This window comes from Lutra lutra, chromosome 11, assembly GCF_902655055.1.
Source record: "Lutra lutra chromosome 11, mLutLut1.2, whole genome shotgun sequence".
NCBI lineage: Eukaryota > Metazoa > Chordata > Mammalia > Carnivora > Mustelidae > Lutra > Lutra lutra.
Genome location: NC_062288.1, coordinates 67,696,132 through 67,714,472, shown reverse-complemented (window position 1 = coordinate 67,714,472; position 18,341 = coordinate 67,696,132). Strand labels below are relative to the sequence as shown.

Sequence of the window (18,341 nt, the reverse complement as noted above, 5' to 3'; positions counted from 1 at the left end):
TAACAATATATCCAAGGTGAAGACCCCGTCACATCTGGAGAGAGAGAGAGGGAGACAAAGACAGAGAGAGGAGGAGAGACAGAGCCAGCGAGAAGACCCTGGAGCTGCCTGTCCTCCAGGAGTCTGCATTTGCGGGGCCGTAAGCGCCCTCCCCCCTCTGACCTTCTCTTTGCCTTGCTAAGTAACAGAAACAGGGGTACCACTTGTATTTTTGACCAGGGAATAATTTGTAATTTGTCTGGCTCGAGAGAAAGTTGGCATACCGAGGAAAAACAAATCTCACAGGGAAAAATAGGAGAACAGTGACATTTTTCAGCAGGATCTTATTATCCAGCCACACAGAGGCCGAGTCGCTGAGCTAGCTCTGTGAAGAGACACAAAGACATCCCATCGAGATGACTGTGAATGTCAGGGGCTAGTCCCGCCTGGAACTGTTGGGCATGAGTAAACAGGACAGCGGGGCTTCAGGGGGCTTTCCCTTGGTTACTTCTCCTCATATGCTGTTGTGCACTTGGGGTATTTCCCTGCAGAAATGTTCTTGCTGCTGGTTTTCTCCTCTTCACTTTTGCGGAGCTGGCATTAGTCTCGTTTGCCTCAGACTTTATTTCCTTGAAATTCAGAACATTATTTGAAATGTGCTGGGTAGTCTTCTGAATGAGACCGGGACGATTCCACACTGTATTGTGCATCCGAGTTATTGGGAATCCTAGCGAAAATGCAGCATCCCAGGCCCCTGAGTCAGTGGCGCTGGATGGGGGTGAGAGCCCCAGCAACCAGCATTTTAATGTGCACCTGTGGTGACCCTAGAGGAGAGGAACCGAAGATCGTGTGAAAAATGGAAGATTGAAGACTGATTCCCCAAAGAGGGGCAGGGAGCAGTTTCTTGGTCTGGGACTTGATGAATGCATTCTTCACTTTTGCAGAACACCCCTCTCCACTGGGGGAAGGAGTTGGCCCGTTATTTTCTTTTCTTCCCCACATGCTCTTATATGTCCTTTAGTGGTGGTGTTCCTTGCCCAGCCCGGGAAAGTGAGCCCGAGCTGGTTGAATGCTGCTGGATTGGCCCAGTTCAAAGCTACTCCCCAGGGGCCACCGGTACAACCTGAGGAGACAAAGCTGGTCAGTGTATTGCTCACTGTGGTAAGGGAAATGACTGCCATGCAAAGCTTTGGCACTGTCTGGGCAGGTGCAGGTCAGGTATTGGTCAGGGTTCAACGAGAGATGAAAAACCAGTGGGAGATAGGTGCTAAGAGGTTGACTGCAAGGAATTGGCTTGCTTGACTGGAGGTGGGCAAAGCAAATCTGAAATCCGTGGAGTAGGTTGGAACTCCCGGGTAAAGGCTAAATCTGCTGTCCCCTGGTAGAATTTAAGGCCTTTCAATCTATGGAATCAGGACCACCCAGCGTATCTGGGGATTATCTCCCTTACTTAAAGCTAACTGATTATCAACTTTAATCACACCTGCAAATACCTATACAGTAACACCTAGAAGAATGTTTGATTGAATAATTGGGAATGGCAGCCTAGTCAAATTGGTGTATCAAAAGACCATCATAGAGAGTCACATCAGAATTTACTGAGAATTGGAAGTTTGATTTTGCCTGGTCTTTCAAAGCATGTATGGATCATGGTATCCCCGTCCAAGGTTGGTATTAACAGCCGAGAATTTCCAGTTGAAGGATTCAAAGAATCTTTGGATGAAAAGTTGATATTTTGCACTGAAAAGTTTATGAGACCTTTAGGAAGTTCTTATAAGGAAATTCCTGCACTCCTTTCTAGTGAAGGAAGACATACTGCTTTTGTTCCCAAAGCATGAGCCTTGTGCTTCTCTTCTTACGGCGTAGAAGTATTAAGCACAAATCTGGCTGCCACAACATCCAGCTGGCTGCCTCAGAGAGAGGACAGGCTCACAGACCGCAAGTCAGAGCCAGAATTTCACACTGTGTATACCTGCCCCTCCCTCTTTAAGTGGTCAAAGGCTGGTACACTTCATGAATGTCGTGTCTTTCCAGTCTTTATGCATCCTTGGCTCATAAGTGACCCCACAGGGCTGTTCTCTGATCTGTGAGGATGTCTTGTCCTTTGTGCTGTGCTGGGAAACCCTTGCTTGTATTTTGAAAAGGGAAGGTTTTTGCCGAGTATCCTCTTCCTCTCTCCTTCTTCTCGCATGGACGTGCTGGTACCGGTGCTGGTTCCCCACTGTAGAGGCCACCGTTTTTTCTTGGTGCAGATACTACACCTCAGTCTTCCGCTTTATTGAATTTCCAGAAGACAGGAGTTAAGTCTTAATTAATTTTGTATAGTGTCTCATCTTTGGCCAGGCACACAGGAGGTTCAGAATTTTATTCAACCCATATTTATGGAGTCCTGAGCATATGCCAGGTCACAGGTAGCCGCTGTTTTAGAAAGGGTATTACAGTAGTCACACGGCATCGACTCTGGGGTTGGGGGTCACGTTCTGAGGGTGGAGGGACACTGCCGGTAGACATGCGTGTGCCTGCTCGCTCACTCTCACACACACGTGTGCCACACACAGTGCTTACTGAATGCTTGGAAGACTACATCAAGGAATGCCACTCCAAAACAGAGGTGGGGGCCCATGAATGATAACACAGTGAGTCCCAGCTTCCCAGCCTTTGAGGTAAAATGCACTGTGGGGCACGACTCCTCAGCCACGTTGGTCTATTGATAGAAGATGTGTACGTTTGCAAATATTTGTTATTTCTGCTGGTCCCATGCTACTGAATTTAGGGTCTTAGGCTTAGGATAACTTAGATTATACTATTATTTTATTGATCAGATTATGTAGAGAGACGAGCTAAAAACAAAGATATGCAGCAGTGGAATTTTCGGGTGGTATTTTTGTGCCTAATAATAAAGAGCCAACTTTATTTTCTGGAGTGTTTGCTGCGTGCCAGGCACTGTTCTGAGTACCGTAAATGGATGATTTCAGTTAATCCTCAGCACAACCTTAGGAGACAGGTACTGTCCCCATGGTGCAGCTGAAGGAGCTAGCACAAAGGACAGCTGTGTCACTTGTACCAGATTCCCTGGGTAAGAAGTGAAACGCGGGTCACATCCAGAGTGTCCTGCCTGGAGACCCTGCTCTGAACTGAGGCTCCATGTGGCTTGGATGGAATTTATAGCATCAGGACAAGCACAAGCCCTTTCCTTTGCTGCCCAAGTTAGCATCTCTTGGTGACTGGAAGGCAGCATCAGCTGCGGGGAGAAGAGTGCGTTGTGGCTGATTCTCCTGGCTTTCCCTTTGGTCTCATCCACTTTTCTGCAGGGACCTTAATGTTTTTCATGCATATTTCATAGCTCTTCTGCGTATCTGCTTTTATTCCAAAATGCCAAACACTGTTTTTAAGAACAAGTCTTTCCAAGGGAAGGAAAAGAGAGGAGGTGAGTGAACTGCCGTGTGAGGAGACGCAGGCAGAGGGATGCGAGCTGCTCTCCGTCTGTTGGTGGCAGTCACTCTCGGTCTGAGCCGGTTCTAGGCCAGTCTCAGCATCTGTGGCACCTATGGTTCTTCCTGTTCTCTAAGTAATGACTTGCTGTCCCCATTTAGGGAAGAGAAGACTTGCATCTGAGTGGTTAAGTAGCTTGCACGGAGCACACACAGCTGGTGCGAGGTGCGTGAGGAATTTGAACCCAGCTCTGGCCATCAGTGGTTACAGCACTGCTTTATTTTTCAACAAACACCCTCAAGACCCTTTCATCACAGAACTCGTGCGTAGACTCCAGAAAGTCAGGAGTGAGCGTTGCAGGAGTCAACGTGGGGCCAGCTGCTTGATTTTACTGCTGTCATACCCCACCCCATGTCCCGCGTTTGTGGCCTGAGGATCTGCAGGGCATTGTCAACACCACACTTAATTTCCTCGCTTTCAAGGACCTTGACAGTTGATGGGGATAAGGACCCTCTGAGGATAAAGGCAGGATCTTGTTCTTCCAGAGGGATCGCGTGCAGCTTCTGGGGTCAGATCTCCCTCTCCCTCCAGGATGGGTTTGCATCTTCCCTTCCCCCTCCATGATGTTGGGCAAGTGATTTACCTTCTTAGCAACTTTGGTTTCTCATCTTGAAAATGGGCATGGACTTGGAGGCACCTGACTGGCTCATTCGGTACAGCGTGCGACTCTTGATCTCAGGCTTGTGAGTTTGAGTCCCATGTTGGGTATAGAGATTCCTTTAAAAAAAAAAATCTTTAAAAAGCTGGGCATAGAGTCATTACGATGGTTAAATAAGCGTGACAACAGAACCCAACAATACATCAGCTCGGTGCCTTCCAATAAACGTTTTTTGCTATTATTAGGAATCCCTTACCCCCACCCCAAATTCCACGAGGAGATATTATCCTAAATCCTCCTGGCCACTTTGTATCAGCAGGGCCTCTTTTTCTCCTTGACTAGCTCTCGGGAAGAATAAACTGGGCCCTTTTTTCCTCTGGGAAGGAAGTTCCGTTAGGCCTTCTAGCTGTCTGCTGGTTCTCACTTTGAGCCTTGTTCTCCATAAAAACTAATAAGGGGGATATTTTAGGTTTTTTCTAAAAAACGAACTCTCTCAGTTCGTTTAGAACCTGAGCACGAAAGAGGTATGCCTTGGATTCAGCTTCCTTAATATTCTGTCATGAGTGTTGGCTATCTTCCTCTCCCATTCTCACAGAGTCCCAGGATTTTAGGGTTCAAAGATTTTTTAAATGACTGAAATTAATTTCACTATTCCTGCCCCCCTGGTGGTCATTCAGCCCTTGCTGGAAACGTCCAGGAACGAGGAGCTTGCTTTCTTAAGAGGAAGTGCAGGGTATCTGGGTGGGGGTCAGGGATGCTCTAGATTGGGCCGGAATCACCCAAGAGGGGGTTGGAGCTGGCAGAGTGGGGCTTTCAGGCCATCCTGCACTCCGTATAAAATGTTCAGATTAGGTTTTCTTTGGGAGACAGTACGGGCCTGAAGGCTGCTCCCTTTCAGGTAGTTATTCTAGAAAATTCATTTTCCAGTAAGTGGTCAGAATTGGAGCAGGGAGAGTGCGAGTGTTCTCTGTGCTTTTGGCATCTTATCCTGAGAAATTTCCCACCACTTCAGTCCACCTGCTGAGGCAATTCTAGCTTGTGGCTTGTCTTGATTGACGCAGGACACTGAGCCTCATGGCACTTTTATTAACTTCTGGCCTCTATGCTCTAGAGCTGGGCATGTGCCCGTGTGACTCCCAGCAGGTCACCTCCTGAAAGCTGAGTGTGGTGCGTACTCTGGTGGCAGGAAATAAAACTACTGGGGAAATTCTCCTTCCAGTGCCAGAGATGCTAAGAGACAGCTTGAGAACACTCACCTCAAATATACCCGCTAAGTGGAGGAGGACTGATTTGGGATCCGCTTATTTATGCTGTTTGTTCTTAACATTGAGACAACATGCGGGAGGCTCCGGGGCGCCTGGGTGACTCAGTCAGTGAAGCATCTGCCTTCGGCTCAGATCATGATCCCAGGGTCCTGGAATTGAGCCCCTGCATCAGGCTCCCTGCTGAGCAGGGAGCCTGCTTCTCCTCTCCCTCTGTCACTCCTCCTACTGAAATAAATAAAATCTTAAAAACAACAACAACAACAACGCAACATGCCGTTAGAGCCACAAAGGTTAAGAAAGCAAACTCCTTAATAGAAACTTTACAAAAAATAGCTTTACTGAGATAGAAGTCACATTCCCCCCAAATCCACTGTTTAAAGTGTTCAATTCGGTGGTTTTTAACGTATTCATAGATTTGTGAAATCATCACCACAATCAACTTCAGAACATTTGCATCCCCTGGAAAAGAAACCCTGTAACCATTAACATTCATTCTCCCCACCCCTGCCCACCAGCCTCTGGAAACAGCTAATCTCCTCTCTGTCCCAGTGGATTTGCTTATTCTGGACATTTCATATAAATGGAATCATAACATACGTGGTCTTTGTGTCAGGATTCTTTTACTTAGTGTAATGTTTTCAAGGTCCATTCACGCTGTAACATGCATCAGTACTTCTTTTTATTGCCCAATAATACTCTGTTGAATGGTGAGACTACATTTTGTTTACCCATTCATCAGCTGATGGACATTTGAGTGGTTTACAACTTTTGGCTATTATGAATAATGTTTTTGTGAACATTCATGTACAAGTTTTTGTGTAAATGTATGCCTTAACTCCAGCAGAATTGCTAGGTCATATTTCCTAAATAACCTTTCAAACTTGCTTTTTTTGGTGCTGTTCTTGGGCCCCATACGCCTATTCTTCGAATTCATATTCACTTCTGTGCTCAATGTTACCTATGACTTGATAGAAAGTTAATACATCTGAGACCCACTTTAAAGTTCTTTGTTGAAATAATGAAAAACCACTCAATAATTTTGAAAATAAAGTGATAATAAACCGAGTCGTAAGAATTCTTATGATATAGTGTTACTACTAGATCATTTTTGCCTTTGCTCTCTTTTTACCAGGCTTCTCAACTTTGAAGATTTACAAAGATTTTATTTTTCTTTTCCAGAATCGCAATGAAATAAAAAATGGCACTATCCTTCGGTTAACCACATCTCCAGTAAGTTGACCTGAGTGTATAGCTTTCCAGTAAATACTTTGCTCTCCAGTTCTGCTATATGTGATTAAGAGATGTTAACTTTTGAGGGTGATGTGGGTGGAAAACAGAAGGTCTCTGGCATGTCCTGACCTGTGGATTCTGGGTTGGCAGGAAGGTCCTTCCTTATATTTCCCATTACAGAGGAGGAAGCTTTTATTTCCGGTTAAGAGCAAGGAAATGGACTTTAAGGTTTGCGTTTGGTGGTCATTTCAGTAGCTCTTATATTACAGGTACGATAACTCCGCTGCCCTGATGGGTTTTACCCACCTGCTCAACACATCCACCTAATGCCCTGTAAGCAAATTCAGTCAACAAACAAAGGAAACAAACCCAAAGACAGCCCATTACCTCTCTTTAAAGTCGGGGTGTGTCTGTGTGGAAAAGTGAGAGTGTTGAAGCATTTTCCAGTTCTGGCCAATGATGATGACGATTGATAATAATGTAGTTTGTGAAATGCTTGCCACTTAATCTGTTCCATTGCCAGCTGATCTGGATAAGACACTTTAAGGTCTCCCCAATAAGAGCTGCTCACCAGAATGCTGTAGAATATTTAGGCCACTGTAGCTGGCTGTGTTGCTTATCTTCATCTTTCTTCCTTGCTTGTAGATACTTTGGATAGTAACATTAGCATATTTAAACTAGATTATTTCACAGTGCTTTTTATTGCTTTCCTAAAAAATAATCTGCGCAAAATACACCAAGTGTTACTATTTTCACTCTGCATATGTGACAAAAACTGTGTCTAACTCTTATTTTCAGTTTCCACTGAAGCCATGTGGTAGGCTAAAAATAAATTTAAAAATTGGGAAAAGCATCTGGCTGAAGTTAAACTGTGGGTACTGTAACTACCACACATTCTTCTTGCTGAAAATTACATTAGAGGGGCTTAAAAACTCCTAAACATTTTACCAATAACATCTTGAACCTAAACACAGTGACAGGCTCCACAGAATACATGGCTGGAGTTGGCCCGACTGTCTTCTGATGCCTTCTTCTCCACTTACTGGAAGTCATCATTCATACTCATTTTTCAATGACCACATGATGAGCTGAGACATTTTTGTCTGACTTAGCATTGACCTTACTTTAGTCAGCATGAATTAATGCTAATTTGACATTTCTAGAGCATGGTTTCAGCTGGTTTTTGTCGTTGCTATTTATCCTGTTACAATTGCTCTTCTGCTGGCCGGCAGAAGGAGTACACCTTGCCTTTTGTTGGGTCTTAGAATTAGAGAGGCTTGGTTTTTACACCGAGATCTGCTCTAAGCCGAAGAAGATGTTCATTCTTTTTTTTTTTTTTATTGCTATGGGCTCATGAACAACATTTCCACAATGTGAGCCACTCCTTGGAAGAAGTTAGGTGTTTGGTAGGGTGAGGTTTTTCAGCACCCCGAAAGTCCGTCCTCTTCAGATCGTAACTGACACATTCTACACAGGTCAGTATCATAAGATGGGGTCCACTTAGGGGATCCTGGTTTACGTGTTCTAAAGAGCAGGGGTCCCCAAGCCGAATCACTGGTGGAACTCTAAAAATGCTGCTGTTCCGGTCTCTGCAGAGAAACCGAGTTACGATAGCTAGAAAGGAGGTCCAGGAATCTGCATTTCAAGCACTCATTTTATAATTTAGCTGTTAACCCTAGGGTCTAGAACTAGGCATTATTCTATAAGCAAGATATTTTGGCTCTGTAAATGTCACTTGTTGTTAGTAGATTTTTTTTTATTATTTTATGTTTAACTGAGAAATATGGGTCAGCATATGCTAACTCTTTCACTTTTTATATACACACAAAAAATGTTAAAAAATAACATAACTGTCTCCATCAAATTTGCTAGGAAGTGTTAGTGTACCGTAAAGAAATGAACAAATGGTGTTATACCATAAAAATGTTCAGCTCTTTCCTCTACCTTGGCTGAACTCTCCCTAGAGCCAGACAGAATGCACACACACCTACATGTGTATGCATGTGTGTGCACATACGTACACACACTCTTGCTTTAAGTGATGTGCATCTGTGCCAACTTCTGCCTCTGTGACCTTGGCTAAGTTGCGTAACTTCTCTGGCCCTTCAGTTTCCTGTGTACAATGAAGATGGTGAGGGCACCTACCTGATAGGATTACTGTGTAGATTAAATGAATTCCTTCTCGAGGGTATTTAGAATAGTGGCTCATAAAAAGCCCCAAGTAACTTTGCTGATTTTATTACTAGTATTAACAGCCCCAGACACTGTTAGTCAGAATTAATACTGACAGCGAGATAATCTTTGAGTATTCCTTAATTATCATCATTTGTACAGTAAATGCTGAAATCTTGCTTGGAGAAAAATGTATTTTTCAAGGAATTCAAAGTCATCCACTTGGTTTAAATACATGTTAATGCTGTATGTCCATTTGGAAATTGTAAGAACAATGTATCTTTGAGTGATTTTAAAAGATGAAGTGATTCTTGCTCAACTCTCCATTAACCCCCTTAAAAATAACCCCCTTAAAAACATAGGATTTGGGGTTGGGGTGATTTGTCAGATATCTAGGGATCTGTGAGTGAGTAGAGAGTTCTCGTTCTCCTCCTTCCTTCTCCCCCTTCTTGTTTCTGATGCAACGTGTCAGTTGATGGTTACGATGGGAGACTACCGTGTGTCTCTGACCAAGTTGGGGAGGGTGTGGGGTTCATTCCTGTCTTGGTCTCTGAAGATTTGGCATTAGTTTCTCTGCTGGGTCCCCTTCTCTCCTGGGGACTACTTCCAGATGAAGTGAAGGGGGACCTGGGCAGGGAGGGAGGGGTCCCTGGCCGTGGAGCCCAATGGGGTGGAGAACCTTTGCTGTCAGAACCTGGGTGGATTCCCTTCCTTCGGTCTGCAATCTTAACCCCGTTAGAGCTCACGGGGGGGCTCCTTGGATCATTCTCAGGAGTTTCTGTTCAGAAGATACCTCACTGTTGGGGACAACTATCCCCTCTTCCTCTTCCTCTGAAATATAACACGTTTAGAGAAGAAAGCAAGTAGCCAAGAGGGAGAATATGAAGATGGCAATGGCACATTGCAATTTTGAGTTAAATAATAAGTACAACAGATGTTGAGTTATTTCCATTAAGCAGGGAAAAACAGGCAGAAAAATTTAATATTTTATTTTTCTTCCTGTCTGCCCCAGCTGAAAAGTAGATATGAAAACCATTCCTGAAATCTAAACTCTAAGTTACTATCCAGAAGGTCAGCTCCTCCAATATATTTCCATCCCTCCCTGCCCTGTGTATAGTAGCCAAGGGCAGATGCCGTAAAAAGAAGTCTAATTTTAGGCAAAGCGGCTAATTTGGTTTCCAAATTATTTTATTTTATATTTATGCAGTAATTAGCCGATGCCTGTGAAACACATGGTGTTGAAAAGTGAAATTCATAAGCACCATTGTGTTGTGCTGGAAAATGTTCAGTAACCGGGAAAGATCACTTGGGCGTCTAATGAAGCTTTTGAACATGGTGTGTTGGCAGTTTTTACGCAGAGTATTGACTGAACAGGTGAACGTGTTGCATAAATTTGTGTAATTGCTTAACTAAGCAAATAGCTTTTTGTCATTTGTAGATAATAATTTTACTTAAAAGGTAAATGTTTTCCCCATTTCCCCCTCCTCCCTGCCGCTCCAGTTCCATTTCTGGGGCTTTATTGTTTTTGTGCTCTTGCTTTTCCAAGAGATGGAAATATGGGCTCTGTCAGGAAAGTGTTGATTCACGTCATGACGTTAACAGCCCTTGCCTGAAGGCAGAGTCATTATGGTTGGAAACCTGCCCTTGGTACAGAGTATGCATATGGTCTCGTGCTTTGGCCTCAGTGTCTTCGTTTTTCAACGAAACGGTAATTTTTTGTCAGTTGGGGTTTCCTCTGTGAACACTCTTCCCTTTGTTTTTGTCCTCAACGAGGCTCAAAACGCCCAACAGCTCCATGAACGAATCCAGTCGTCGAGTATGGACGCCAAGCTGGAGGCCTTGAAGGACTTAGCCAGCCTCTCCCGGGATGTCACGTTTGCCCAGGAGTTCATAAATCTCGATGGCATCTCTCTCCTCACACAGATGGTTGAAAGCGGCACCGAGTAAGCATCTTTTATTCAGACTTCGAGTCTGTTCTATTCTCTCCGGTATTCTGGGTATTAGTTACTTTCCTTGCACTTGCACTTTCTAGTTTTTTTTTTTTTTAACGATTGATTGATTTATTTATTTGACAGGCAGAGATCACAAGTAGGCAGAGAGGCAGGCAGAGAGAGAGAGGAAGGGAAGCAGGCTCCCCGCTGAGCAGAGAGCCAGACACGGGGCTCGATCCCAGGACCCCGGGATCATGACCTGAGCGGAAGGCAGAGGCTTTAACCCACTGAGCCACCCAGGCACCCTGCACTTTCTAGTTTTAAAGACCAGAAATTGACCGCTCCCTCCCCCAAATCCTTATGTTCTGGAGTCTTAGACCAGGTCAAAATAGCATCCCTGAAGTGATTTTTTTTAAAAAATTATCATTTGAGGGGCACCTGGGTGGCTCAGTCGTTTAAGCATCTGACTCCTGATCTTAGCTCAGGTCTTGATCTCAGGGTCGTGGTTTCCAGCCCCATGCTGGGCTCTGTGGTGGGCATGGGGCTTCCTTAAAAAAAGTATCATTTAAATGATGAAGTATATATCCTTAATTATTTAAAATTAAATACAATATTTACTAAATACTGCATGCAAAGAGTGGAAGTTGGTAGACTTTAAGAAGATGTGAGGCTTGCCATTAAAAAATACATGGCGGCAGAATTCAAGTGACATCTAATTCCTTCTGAGGGCCGGGGAGTCCAGAGTTAGGACCAGTTACAGCTCACGGAAACCGACGGAGGGGGTGTCAGTGAGTGGGGCCTGAAGGATTTCGAGTTCCATCATAGTCAGGAAAGGGATGGGCATTTCTCCTTGGGGAGCTCACGTTCTCAGGGAAGGCTTTGATTCTGTGGTGTGATTGGGGAGTGTAAGGAGCCAGATGGGGCTGACTCTTGCATGTGTGGACAGATAGCTCCCCTGACCACCGGACGCCAGGGTAGGGTTCTTAGGTATCTGCTCATTCCCAAGTGGTCAGGTGAGACTGGCATTCACTATTAGAATATGTAAATTAGACCATGTGACGATGCCATGAAAGTTAATTAGGTATTAATATGCTAAATCAGTGATGTGCAAAGTTGGTATAGATATTTATGAGGAAAGAGTTAAATGTCCCTGAGAATTGGGGTTTAAGCGTGGGCCATTTACATGTCTCTTCAGTACCTGGTGATGCAAAGAATGAGTTGTTGACCCTGCGTGTTGCAGACCCATCTCAATCCTCTCCCTTCCTTCATTCTTTTGTTCCTTTGTTCTTTCCTTCCATCTCCTACATGTGGCCTCTGCAGGTAGCACTTGTGACAGATTCTTTTTTTTTTTTTTTAATTGGCAAGCAGGCCTAGGTGACTTGGAGAGGGTTGATTGTAGACAGGTTTTATTTTTTTAATTTTTTAAAAAAGATTTTATTTATTTGACAGAGAGAGAGATCACGAGTAGGCAGAGAGGCAAGCAGAGGGCTCCCGTCTGAGCAGAGAGCCCGATGTGGGGCTCGATCCCAGGACCCTGAGATGATGACCTGAGCCAAAGGCAGAGGCTTAACACACTGAGCCACCCGGGTGCCCCTGTTTATTTTTTTTTAATGAGGGCTGAAACTCAACTCATTAAACGTTTGGCGAACATCAGTTTGGAGCAGAGCAGGGAAACTCAAATTCTGGGGTTTACAGGAATCTCGGGGTGCCTGCTATAAATTGGAGCTGGAGTTTGAAACAGCTCAGGGGAATTTGAGTAAGTTTTTGGATCTAAGGGACTTGACTAAGGAAAAGGAGAAAACGTTTCATCTGTTTTGGATGCCCCAGGCTGAGGTGTGGTGCAGAATGGTTCGGATCCCTCATTCTTTGGTAAGAGTGAGCAAGGGAGTGGGAGCTGTGATTATAATCACCTTCGCCGGTCACTGTAGACGACTTCATGTGGGTGCCACATATGGAAGGTCCTGCAGAATCACTGATTGGGGTGGGACAGTGAGCCCTGAGGGGGGGGTGCACCTTCAGTCACATTTATAGTGTGTTAAATGAGTATGTAAAAATGCCCCCACATTTATTATCTGAGTCACTGATGTATCACAGGCAGGGTGCTAGAGCCAGTCGTAGTGTAACCTGCTAACACCAGGTATTTTTATCACGGATACCTAAGTATCCAGGGGCTTAAGCTCTTGAGCATTCAGAATGATAGTGTTAATGCTTCTACATTTAGCAGAGTTGCAATCATAATTGCAATTATAGTGTGAAATATACTGAAAGCAGAGGTCCATGTGATTTATACCCTGAATAGAAGGCTGGGGCCGAGCTCTGGGACTGCCAAGGCTGGCATTTATATATTTTGGACACGAGGAAAAATGCACATTAGGAGCTCCAGGTTTTTTTCTGTTGTTGTTTTTTGTTTTTTTAAATTTCCATTATATTTGTTTGCTAGGCAGCCATAACAAAATACCACAGGCTGTAGCTTACACAACAGAGATGTATTGTCTCATAGTTGTGGGGGCTGGAAGTCCACGATCAAGGTGTTGGCAGCATTGGTTTCTCCGGTGGTCTCCTTGGTTTGTTGGTGGCTGCCTTCCGGCTCTGCCCTCACGTGGCCTTTCCTCTGCGTCACTCATTCCTGAGTGAACCTCTCTGAAGGTCCACATTTCCTTTTCTTATAAAGACACCAGTCAGATTGGATTAGGACACACCCTCATGGCCTTATTTTAACTTCATCCCCTCTTTAAAGGCTCCATCTCTAACTGCTGTCCCATTCTGAGGGACTGGGAGACAGGGGCTCAAGATACGAATTCTAAGGGACCACAGTTTAGGCTCTAACACCCCTCACAGGGACACCATCCTTTCTGCTTGAGAAGAAAAAGAGTGAACACTGATGCTCTGTATTTGTCTTGTCAACATTATTGCTTAGTATCCGTGTCATTGCCTTGCCCTATAATTCATCTCGATCTGTAGAGGGGCCCCCAAAGAGCCATTCCTCCTCGGACTGAGGACTGGGGAAGCATATCTGAATTCTGTCTCCATGTTGCACACAGATAACCGGAGAGGATGTTGACACCGCATGTGCTTTATGAGAACCGTTGTCATTGAATTCTTTTTTTTTTTTTTGAAAAGCGTTATTATAGTTATTAGTATTTTAACAATTTGTGATCTGCAAGCCGTGTTAATTTGTTCCATGCAGCTGGGTTTCAGACAGACAAACGACCGGAGGCCAGATCTTGGGCGAGTTCTGGTTTGTATTTCTCTCTAACGCGTTCCCATTGCCCTCTTTTTCTGAGAGGAATGGTGTCTCTCTGACTCGCGTTTGGTGTCCTCCTCACCGACTCGTGTCAGATCAAAGTGAGGCTCCTTTTGGGGCTGGAGGAAGGAGGTGCTGGAGCCACGCGGCCTTCTGCCTCATTCTGCTGGATCCCACAGCTCATTTTAAGAAGCTGCTTATTCGATGCCTGGCCATTATTCAGCTCTTTGGCTCAGATTAAAAAGATGAGAGAAAGACATTTTTTTCTTATAAGGAAGCCTGGCTTCTCAATTAAGCTTATAGCAAGACTTTAATTAATTAATAGGCAACTTTGGGAACAGAAACTGTACAAATTAAATAGATCCTGCAATTTGGAATATATTTCGCTGTGACTCCTGGGCACATTTCCAGTGGGGGAAGGCAGAGGTTGCCCAAGTAGGACCTGTGGAAATTTTTAGGAAACACTGAAGAAATGTAGCTGGAATTTTCCCCCTGACTTGGAGCCATAATGAGATTCAAAGATTACTCACCTGCTTGTCATTACTCAAGGCTGAGTTTTTAAAGGTCTCTCTCTCCAGTTGGTCTCAGAAGGGGCCATGGGGCAAAATGAGCAACAGAGGAGCAAGGGGAGTGTCACTTTGGCAGGGCATAGTGTCTAAAACCTGAACTGAATTTTTCCATCCTTGTGGAATTTAGAAATTCCCTTCCTAGTCTAAGCTTGAAACATATGTGTGGAAGCAAGTGAAGCTGTGGGGAAACGTGTTGGCTCAGCCTGAGCGAGGCAGTGGTGTCAGATAAGGAAAGTCAAGGAGTGGACAGTGTTTTTTTTTAAAAGCAGGTACTTAGACACTTCTCTCAAGGGGTCAATATCCAAAACCTCTAAAGAGCTCATATAACTCAATAACAAAAAACAGCCCGGTTAAAAAAATGGGCAGAGGGGAGTGCCTGGGTGGCTCAGTGGGTTAAGCCTCTGCCTTTGGCTCAGGTCATGGTCTCAGGGTCCTGGGATCGAGCCCCACATTGGGCTCTCTAATCAGCAGGGAGCCTGCTTCCTCCTCTCTCTCTCTACCTGTGTCTCTGCCTACTTGTGATATCTGTCTGTCAAATAAATAAAATCTTTAAAAAAACAAAAAAAATAAAATCTATTAAAAAAATGGGCAGAGTATCTGAATAGTCATTCGTCCAGAGAATACATACAGATGGCCAACAGGTACTTGAAAGAGGCTCCACAGCACCCGTCATCAGGGGCAAGCAAACCCAAACCGCAGTGAGAATTTAGCTTACACCTGTCAGAATCACTGCTGTTGAAACAAGAAATAACAAGGGTTGGAGAGCATGTGGCGAAAAGTGAAACCTTGTACATGGTTGGTGGGACCCTAAATTGGTACAGCCCCTCTGGAAAATAGTGTGGATGTTCCTCAAAACATTACAATTAAAACTACCATTTGATCTAGCAATTGGACAACTTAGGTATCTATCTGAAGACAATGAAAACATTAATTTGAAAAGGTACACACACCCCCGTGCTTATTACAGCGTTACTTAAAATAGCCAAGATACGGAAACAGCCGAGATGTCCACTGATCACTGATGGATGAATGGATAAAGATGTGTGTGTGTGTGTGTGTGTGTGTGTGTGTAGGCATACACATATATAGGTATGATGGAGTAGTACTCAGCCATTTGTGACAACATGGATGGACCTAGAGGGTGTTAAACTAAGTAATACAAGTCAGTTAAAGAAGGGCAAACACCATATGATTTCACTTACACATGGAATCTGAAAAACAAAACCAAACTAAGCCCAGACTTATCGTTACAGGGAACAGATTGGTGGTTGCTAGAGAGGAAAGAGCTTGGAGGGTAGGCAGGATGGGTGGCAGAGATGAAGAAGCACAAACATTCAAGTATAAAATAAACAAGTCACCGTGATGTAATGTACAGCATGGGGAATACAGGCAGTAACATTGTATTGACTTTGTATGGTGACAGATGGTAAGTAGACACTGTGGTGATCCTTTCACAATGTATTCAAATGTGGATTTGCTCTGTTGTATACCCGAAACTAACATGATATTGTAGGCCAGTTACAGCTCAGTACATGAAAAAGAAAATGAAATATTTTAATTGAAAGAAAAGAATCATACCTGCCACCCTGAGCCCAGTGTAGTGACTAACACTGCCTTTCTTGGGCTTTCAATAAAACACCATGTTCTTTGTCTGTGCCTCCACACACACGGTCAAGAGGATAGTTTATCTCGTGTCCTTCCAGTGCTAAACAGAAGAACAGGGGGACCATTTCCAAGAACGAAAGGGCAGGATTCTTACAGTTTCCTTCCCACTTGGCTATGTGACAGGAAAATTACGCTGTTGGAACATGAGTAAGCTGTAGCACCACCCTGGGCAGAGAAGTCAAGAGAGAAAAAAAGTTAAATTCATGTGTTTACAAAAAACTCAAGACAGTCTTTTGAATTAGCTTTCTATCCTTAATAAAAAAAATTATATTATTTAAGAAATAAATATAAGTAGCAGTGCCTGGGTGGCTCAGTGTTAAAGCCTCTGCCTTCAGCTCAGGTCATGATCCCAGGGTCCTGGGATCAAGCCCCGCATCGGGCTCTCTGCTCAGCAGGGAGCCTGCTTCCCTCTCTCTCTCTCTCTCTGCCTGCTTCTCTGCCTACTTGTGATCTCTGTCTGTCAAATAAATAAATAAAATCTTAAAAAATAAATATAAATAAACAGAGGAGGAAAATAAGAATCATTTGTAATCTGCCTTCCCAGAGACACTTTTAATATTGTGGTATATATCCTTTTTGCATTTCTTTTATATATATATATATTTTTTTTTTTAAGATTTTATTTATTTATTTGTCAGAGAGAGAGAGAGAGAGAGCGAGCACAGGCAGACAGAGTGGCAGGCAGAGGCAGAGGGAGAAGCAGGCTCCCCACAGAACAAGGAGCCCGATGCGGGACTCAATCCCAGGACGCTGGGATCATGACCTGAGCCGAAGGCAGCGGCTTAACCAACTGAGCCACCCAGGCGTCCCAATATATATATACATATATATATATATATATACACATATATATACATATATATATATATATATATATATATTTTAAGATTTTATTTATTTGAGAGAGAAAGCGAGAGAGATCACAAAGGGAGAAGGAGAAGCAGACTTGCTGCCAACTGAGCGGAGAGCCCAGTGCTGGGCTCGATTCCAGGACCCCGGGATCATGACCTCACCCGAAGGCAGATGCTAAACTGACTGAGCCATCTAGGCACCCCATTTTTTAAATTTCTTTTAGGTATACGCACACATGCACAGGCTTTGCAAAAGAAGAATTACAATGTTCACACTCTTTGTAGTTGCCTTTTTATACCTAATAATATTTCCATGTAATTGATATTATTTCCATCATCGTTTGTGTTGTTTGTATATTATTTCATTTTTAGAACTTTGTTGAGGTACAGTTGTGGTACAGTGTGACGATTTGAAGGATGTACACAGTATGGTTAACCATTCCACCGTTGTTGGACATTTCCATTATCTTAGGGTCTTTTTCACGTTCTCCAATCAGTTTTTCTTCTAGAAAAATCTTTGTGAATATTTAAGTTATTTTGTTGGAATATGATTCCTGATTCAGAGGATTTTTTAAAAGATTTTACACATTAACACTTTTTTTTTTTAAGATTATATTTATTTGAGAGAGAGAGCACAGTGTGGGGGGGGAGGATCAGAGGGAGAAGCAGACTCCCTGCTGAGCAGGGATACCGATGCAGGACTCGATCCTGAGACTCTGGGATCATGACCTGAGCCGAAGACAGTCACTTAACCAACTGAGCCACCCAGGTGCCCTAGGATATACAGATTTTAAAGCTGTTTTACAAATAAGAACAGCCCTGCAGTTCGTTGAAATATCCTTTTTTATACTTTACTCCTTGTGGGGGAATCTCTCCATTTTTAACACCCTGGCCAGTACTGGGCTGGTGGTCCCTCAGGGATTCTAGCTTTCCTAAGAAAAATAGCAGTGAGATAGTGAGGGGTTCTCACTAATCTGGGGAATTTATAAGTGCTTTTTTTTTTGGTTGAAGTCATTTCTCCAAAATTTGGCGGTATTAGAAACAGTGGAGAGTGTTCCAGAGTTTGAGAGATATGTCAAAAGCTCTCAATTTATTGTCTTAAAAAACAATGTTAATTGTATAAATTATTAGTCCCCTCACCATTCTGTCCTCCATATGGACACAGATGAGGACCTTTAATGGTGCATATGTATAGCTCTGTGTGTTTGTGTTCATAAAACTTGTCAGCATTCGTTAACACACAGACAGTTTCATATGAAACTTTCATTATGCGACTCATTTTTTCCAGGCCTGAATCAGAGCTACAGCCATTCCTTAGGAGATGTGAAAATTGATGTATGACTTG

At 43.7% G+C, this 18,341-nt stretch overlaps 1 protein-coding gene across 7 annotated transcripts in view; it reads left to right on the top strand.

The window, feature by feature from the left end:
• Positions 1–18,341, top strand: part of ELMO1 (engulfment and cell motility 1) — a 545,585-nt gene that overhangs the window by 154,974 nt on the left and 372,270 nt on the right. For all 7 annotated transcript variants that reach the window (XM_047695461.1, XM_047695463.1, XM_047695459.1 and 4 more), the window contains 2 exons: positions 6,514–6,564; positions 10,510–10,679. In XM_047695461.1, coding sequence (XP_047551417.1) covers positions 6,514–6,564; positions 10,510–10,679 — 221 coding nt within the window. The remainder of the gene's footprint in view (positions 1–6,513; positions 6,565–10,509; positions 10,680–18,341) is intronic.